Below are 7,849 nucleotides of genomic sequence, written 5' to 3'. Positions count from 1 at the left end.
TTATGTTCCATTTTGCCGATTGGGCGTTTATTCAAATACCCAATACAAACACTGTTGTGTTGTAACTAGACCTTACATTTATAAGATCCCTGAGACTTAATGATATGACTGTACAGCCGCCCTAAGCATTAGAGCAATAACTCACTTTGAAATCACCTCCAAATGCAAGATTCATTGTGGTAACTTTGAAAATGGCATCATCTTCCTCGCGTTGTCCCGGCATTTTAATTTACCACGGCTCCTCTCCTGGGAGCCTAGCAAAATGGCAAATAATCTCGAGAATTAGCGTAGGCACTAGATTTTACGAAAGCGACTGCCATTTGATCTTCCCAGAGTGTAAACTAGGCCTTTTTGGGATTAGTCCGGTTTCTTCACGATGTTTTCGTTCACCGAAAAGCGACCTGGTAAATATCAAATGATATTTCGTACATATTCATTTCCGAAAAACTCATTGGTACGAGACGGGGCTGAACCCGCGACCTTCGGATTGCAACTCGCACGCTCTTACCGCTAGATCACCAGCGCTTTGGAAAACTTTGAAAGGCAAATATTTACAGACTACTAGATCCCACTTTCCACTGTAGCAACACCAAACCTTCAAGAAAAGAGCGTACTCCCATCTTAAATCCGGCAACGCACTTACAACCCCTCTGGTGTTGCAGGTGTCCATGGGCGACGGTAATCGCTTACCATCAGGTGATCCGTCTGCTCGTTTGCCGCCTGTATAAAAAAAAAGTAAGCAACATGCCTTGGTAAGCGTTGCATTGCAGGTTGCACTAGCGTAATCAGTGTTGCTAAAGTAGGATTTTATATCATGTATTTGCCATTTTCAAACTTACCCCGCTTTAGAAGTTTGTGCCATTTCAAAATTACCCCGCTTTCGAAGTATTTTCCATCTCAAAATTACCCCGCTTTAGAAGAATACGCCATTTACAAATTTACCCCGCTTTCAAAGTATTTGCCATTTTCAAAATTACCCCGCTTTAGAAGAATACGCCATTTTCAAAATAACCCCGCTTTCGAAGTATTTGCCAATTTCATAATCATCCCGCTTTCGAACTAATTGCCATTTATAAAATTAGCCCGCTTTCTAAGCTACCCCAATACACCTTATAACTAGTTATAACATATCGCAAGATAACAAGGTAAACGATTGAATGATATTTCAAAATGAGTTATTGCACTTATGCTACAGGCGGCAGTGTAACTCGATTTTTTAAATACCTAAGTAAATATATAAATTAATTGTGCCCTAATTCATTAATCTAAGAAAGACTAGAACCAATCTAAGCAAGCAATGCCGGATTTAGAGGTCTGGAGACCTCGGGCAATAAAGGAGTGGAGGCCCCCTGGCATCAAATTATTTTCCAAATAAAATGGTAAATTTTCCGATGTCTCTATTGTGGGGGCCCCTCTTTTGTGGAGGCCCCGGGCTGTAGCCCCGGTTGCCCTCCCTTAAATCCGGCCCTGTAAGCAAGGCAATTGCCTTGGAATTTTAAGAAAATCAGGAAGTAAATTAATAATAGTGTTAAACTCTACAAAAACTGTCAGGGTTCATCACATGACTTAAACCTTGTTACTTCGTTATGTACCTATGACGAAAGTGGACGACCGCCCCCTAACCACCTTTCCATACAAACGTAGTACTCAAATATTTTGACTCAATTTTATATATTTTTCAAATTTGGAATGTTTGCAAAAGATAGGAGCATATAAAGATTTGTATGGATTTTTTTTCGTTCCTATAACTCTTATAATAAACAAAAAGTCAAACGTCCGATAATCATTTAGCTGTGTCAAAATAAATCAAATTTTGTATTATAAACATACTTTCTATAATGTTAATATCCAAAGATGAAAAGGGGAACTGTGTTCGTATGGAGAAGCAGTCTTCCCCTTTCCTCTTACATCACCCGTCGTTATACTTTTATTAAATCTGATGTTCATATAACAGCATTACATGGTTGATAACTTTTTTACTGGAGATTAAACACTAGTAGTATTAGATTCCTGGTTAAGAGTGAGTATTTTTATCTACATTTAAATAGTGCACAATATATAATCCACTGAGCGATACCTGTAGTTCGCGCACGAGGGCCGAGGAAGCGAGATTCCCCGCGCTTGCCGTATAAGCCCTTGCACTAATTCGACTAGTCTATTTAGTCGCACTTGATGTGGATATGGGCGCAGCGCACACCGTACTTGCTCAGGGGGCGTACCGCGAAAATCGAAATTCGCAAATTGGGGGATCTTTCTCTTTTACTCCAATGAAAGCGTAATTAGAGTTACAGAGAAAGATGCCCGGAATTTGCGAACTTCGATTTTCGCGGTTATAACCCAGATCCCGATCCTACGGACCTCGTGTGCGATTTCTTTTTAAACAATTACAACTAGTTGAATGTTTTATTGTTTACGGAAGAACTATTGTTGGCAATCAGGTTAATTTTAGAAGTATGTTGTACGGGAAACATTAGATTAGAATTGACTAAATGTAACAACTTTTTTAAATCTCATTTAAAGGCACATGAGAATTTTTATTAAATTTTTACTACTTACTAATGAATCCTAAAACTTAGTAGATAAGTTTTTACTGGAGATTAAACACGATTTGTTATTATATCCCTGGTAAGAGTGAGCATTTTATCTACATTTAAAAAGTGAAGAAATTATAAACCTAACTATCACAATTTGGTGCAACTTTATTGTCACTCCAAGTATTGCAACTGTTAAAAACTACTTAAACAATAAGTAACTTTAAAAATTGTGACTAGAAAATGTTAACACCTACATAAACATATCTAAGGTAATTAGTTATCACAGAGCATTTCATTTCTTAAGATAAAGATAAATGAGAGAGGAGTTTGTGAAGTCTGTTCCTAATTTCTTTTGAAGCTGGTGCTCTTGGTGTGCCCGCTTCAACGTCAGGGTTAGCGCAGAGCTCCAGCACGTCGATAAGAACGCGAGGAGAACGCGGCCCAAGCAGTAGCCCTGGCACCATCACCCGCCCAGACAACACCCAGCCCAAAAATATCTTCTCACACACAATCTGCAGGTTATTGTTAGCCACGCCATGTTGACATTTAAACGTCATCAGGTTACAAAAAGATCGGCAGTCTTTAAAATCACAATCACTGTGTTGCTTGCAATCTGACCCGTCAGCAGTAAGCTTATTTGTTACACTAAGAGGGTGAACAGAGTCGAGATCAAGATATTTGATTTTCTTGAAATCATTTGTGACTCCGAAATAGTCCATCTTTATATCACAGACATGAAGTGGCTCTGGCTGAGCATGATCTAAACGCAACAAGAAATCTAGTATCATCACTGATAGCTTGACTCTCTTCACCCACTCACTCTTGCTATCATAAAGTGTTATCAGATGCCAGTACCTTGATATTGTGTTCAGTTTCTGGACAGCGTACAGTGAGCCACATGATCCCTCTAAGTGAGGGAAAATATCAAATTTTTCATACAACAACAAAGCAAGATACTCATTGTCTTGCAATAAATTCCATACATTTTCCATTTCAATTTCCCTATCATGGGGATTCAATGAATAATTGATATATGACATTCTCTTAGCATCAATATGGTTTAAGAAAATATTGAATTTCAGTTTTACATTTGTTATAATCATATTTGTAAAGTCTACTTCGGAAGGATAAATCTTTTTACTTGAGTCGTCTAACCAGTGCAGCACTTCATGGTTTGATATTTTTCTAGGCAACTTGAACACCACACTGTGGTTGCCATGGATACCTGAGAACACTGCCTCCTTGCTTGTGTGGAAATTGTGGCAGGAAATGGAGGATATCCCGTCATTACAAAGTTCATCACAGAGCTTTCCGATGGAGGAGCCACTTTGGTAATCAGTGCACTAGAAAGGAATACACACTTGCGTTAATTATAACAGTAAAATCTGGGTTTATCATACAAGGTTTGGGTAACAAAATTCAAACCAAACAAGTTTGAATTACAATAGCCAAGGCTCAGTGGTGGGTGAATATTATTTATTATGTTGAACTTTTGTTAGCCAGACTTAAGTTTTTAAATAAATACTTACAATATTTTTCACATATTTTTCTGGCTGAATAGTAGAACATGTGAAGCTCCATTTCAATAACATGGTTAATAGTGTAATTGTTAATGATCCAAAACCAATAAAAATTAGCCTTCTTTTAACAAACTTATACAGCTGGGCTAAAATCCAAACCCACAGATGATACAAATTGTTCATTATGAAGTGTAAATCCAGAGACCTGAAATAAATAAAATTTTCAAATTACATTTACATAATAAATACAGTAAAACTAAATCTTAAGAGTGTATTAATCATAAAAATACTATTTACATATCTAAGCATTTTTATTATATTCCTACCAAGATACTATGGTTACTATAGTCCTTTCAACAAAGTTTAATAGAGGCTTGTTAGCGCTATTGTCTCGTATCGTATTCGTAAGTATGGCTTGACACTTGACTTTTCTTGTAGGAAGTTTTGAATACAAGTTATTAACAATTACACGTAACAGCTATACCTAGAATATTGGACACCATATACTTACTTAACCTTTTCTTATTACATGCATATTTAAAACAAACTCTCCATTGACTAAGTCCGCACACCGCAATGCAGTAGAAATTTGCGATACCGTCAATCTGTTGTTGCAAAGTCCAATGAAGTTTTAATACAAGGACTATTGGGTTGGGTATACGGCGTTTAATCCAATGAAGAACGAAACACAAATATACAAATACAACAATGAATAAAGGATAACCGGGCAATTATTAAATTAAAAATTAAATTTCAAAGTTATGCATAGTGTCAATCAAAACGAGCAGTGTCAATGTCAGTAGGATGTCAAAAATAAAGTGTGATCAAAATTATATTGTGCGCATGTGTTAAACGAATAAAGTGTGGGAACACTGGAATTCTTCTTAAACACATACAAGAAAATAATATAAAACTTTAACGGCTCTACATTTTCTAGTAAAATCATCTTATGTCTATTGTCCATTTCTTATCTCTCCTTATGTTGGTATGCCTTCTAATTGTCAAAACTGTTACCTTTCCCGCTCTTTTTCTAATAAACTGTACATGTCCTGTGTTGTCTGTGATGTCCATAACAATAAATGTTTTTTGTTTTAGGTACCTACCATAAGTCCTTTTACCAAACCAAAATTTATCATACACCGAACATGCTTTATCGTGCGTTGCACGTCTAAAACGTCGTCATTGGCAAAATCCCTCCTGCCAAAACACAAGAGGGGAAAGCCAGGGAAAAAAAAAAAAAGTAAAACCCTACTTTATTGAGTTTATTTTTTAATAATTGTTTATTACTTGACTCTATTTATTTAAAAACTGTTGCCAGAGCCCTTGCATAACCGTAATATTGGGCGTTGCATATGCTCATGCTGCATCTGTGCTGAACGCAGCGTTTGTAAAATCGAATTTTGTCAAATATTAAGGGCCCTCCACACTCGTGCGCGAATCGAGGTGCGAAGCCGCGAACGCGAGTATGGAGGGCCTTCGCGTCGATTTCGCAGATTGTTCACGCCTTTTTTTTTTTTTTTTTTTTTATACTACGTCGGTGGCAAACAAGCATACGGCCTGCCTGATGGTAAGCAGTATCCGTAGCCTATGTACGCCTGCAACTCCAGAGGAGTTACATGCGCGTTGCCGACCCTAACCCCCTCCCACCCTCGTTGAGCTCTGGCAACCTTACTCACCGGCAGGAACACAACACTATGAGTAGGGTCTAGTGTTATTTGGCTGCGATTTTCTGTAAGGTGGAGGTATTTCCCCAGTTGGGCTCTGCTCTAGATCTGGAATGACATCCGCTGTGCTGTGCCCTACCACTGCCTACCACACAGAGCGAGATGACATTCATAATGCCCATACCTCTCTTGTGGACGTAGTTTAAGGACATACCCGGGTCCAAAAACGCCTTCACGCCTTATTCCCGTTTTCTGTCGGTATTTGGCCCGCGTCAAAGGAGACGCGAAGCGCGAACTTGCAAGACTCCACACTCGCGATCGCTTCGCGCCGCGATTCGCTCACGAGTCGGTTAATCTGAAAACTGTCATAATCTTCTATGGCGTTGGCGGCTACTTGGTTATTGGGTGCGAACTTGATCAACCGAAAATCAATTTGACAGTTCCCAGTTTGAATCAAATGCCTTGCCGTAAACTAAATCCGATCAGCTGACGCTTCGGCGCCATCTTGCCGCGAACCAAACTGCGAAATCGCCGTAAAGTTGTGCGAGTGTGGAGTCTACGTTAACGTCGCGGTATGTTCGCTCCGCGAAGTCGCGCCGCGATTCACGCGCATAGTCTGGAGGGGGCTTTATACCCAAAGAGCATATAATCACTACGTTATTATACCCAGGTATAACGGTTCCAATACGAGATTAACCATAAAGTATTACTGGGAATATTGTACTCATCACATATTTTAAACATTTTATGTTGTCTTGTATTCATATACTCTCATTTCTATTTTAATTCTGTTGATCTTTATAAAGAGATCAAGAGAAATACCCGAACACGCCATTTAAACATGCTAGGCAAAAAGCCGTATGTGTGATTAATTGTCATAGTAACATACCACTTTGTAGCTTAGCCTTAGCCTTTAGTTTTATTAGGGCAGACATTACAGCCACGGTTCCTATCACGGAATTCTTACTATCTCTATCCATACTAATATTGTAAATGCGAAAGCGAGGTGTGTATCGCTTATACCAAAATTTGGTGTGGTATGGAGATAGTTTGGGCCCTGAGGAAGGACATAGGATAGTTTTTGTCAACCGTCATCATCATCATCATTCCACATAAGACGTCGCAGGCAGAAGCTAATTATTAATATCATAAAATCGAAAGTAACTGTCTGTCTGTTTACCTCTTCGTTTAAACACCGCTGAACTGATTTCAATAAACCACAGTTTACTGAAACACTAATCGACTTATAATTAAACTAATAATTAATTAACTTATTATTAATTGAACTTTTAATTAATTATTGATTAAAGCACTCTCTATCTATACTGTTTTTATTACTATTGAACGCTAACCAAATTTCCCACTAGTTGCCACCAAACAGAGGTGGCAACTAGTGAGAATTTATTTTCCCAGTAGTTACCACTGGTAAATGGTGGGAAAAAAAATCCCAGTAGTTACCACTGGTAACAACTTGGTGGTAACTAGTGGGTATAAACCGAAATTTGGTATGGAAATAGTTATATTCCCAGGAAACGACATGGGATAGTAATTATTACGAAAATCATCCCATCAGGTTAAAAAGGGGAGTGGGACTTATGTTATGCAAGTGAATATGGGGAAGTACTTACTAACTCTACGCATACAAAGTAGCCAACTAAAGCTAGTATTGTAATAAATACGAAAATAAAAACTGTCCGTCTGTCTGTTACTACGTCACTCTTAAACCGCTGAACCGACTTAGATGAAATTTGGTTAGTGCATATTGTACTTGGAGAATAGTTTAAGAGTCAGGGAAGTTAGATTTAGTTTAGTGTAGGAATATACCTACTTATTACTAAAACAAGTATTTTATAGCAATTCGCCCGTCCCATTAGGTACTTAGTAAGTGTAGCTACCTTACCTACTTTAAGCTATCTGAGTAACCTTCACATAAAATGTGTGGGAATGATATTAGAATTGAATAGGAATCACATACAGCTGTAGACAATATATGCAATGAAACCACAGTACTCATCTACATCTGTACAACACGCCATACATAGGTGCTCTCTGGGTGCGTACTTCGACTCGGATTACAATAACGTTTCCTGCTCCACCTTGGAAAAATGTCCAGACCTATTATTCATAACCG

At 38.2% G+C, this 7,849-nt stretch overlaps 1 protein-coding gene across 1 annotated transcript; it reads right to left on the bottom strand.

The window, feature by feature from the left end:
* Nucleotides 1-5,715, bottom strand: LOC133523463 (divergent protein kinase domain 1C). The gene is made up of 3 exons (XM_061859061.1): nucleotides 4,566-5,715; nucleotides 4,064-4,259; nucleotides 1-3,877 (listed from the first exon to the last, which is right to left on the bottom strand). The coding sequence occupies exons 2-3, from the start codon at nucleotides 4,235-4,237 to the stop codon at nucleotides 2,834-2,836; spliced, it is 1,218 nt and encodes a 405-aa protein (XP_061715045.1). The 5' UTR covers nucleotides 4,238-4,259; nucleotides 4,566-5,715; the 3' UTR covers nucleotides 1-2,833.
* Nucleotides 5,716-7,849: the final 2,134 nt, after the last annotated feature.

This window comes from Cydia pomonella, chromosome 12, assembly GCF_033807575.1.
Source record: "Cydia pomonella isolate Wapato2018A chromosome 12, ilCydPomo1, whole genome shotgun sequence".
Lineage (NCBI taxonomy): Eukaryota > Metazoa > Arthropoda > Insecta > Lepidoptera > Tortricidae > Cydia > Cydia pomonella.
This window is presented reverse-complemented; position numbering and strand designations above follow the sequence as displayed.

Coding starts and splice junctions, on each gene's coding strand:
- LOC133523463 (XM_061859061.1), bottom strand. CDS start 4,237: ATGAACAATTTGTATCATCTGTGGGTTTGGATTTTAGCCCAGCTGTAT. Junction 3,878..4,063: donor AAAAATATGTGAAAAATATT/GTAAGTATTTAT, acceptor ATTCCTTTCTAG/TGCACTGATTACCAAAGTGG.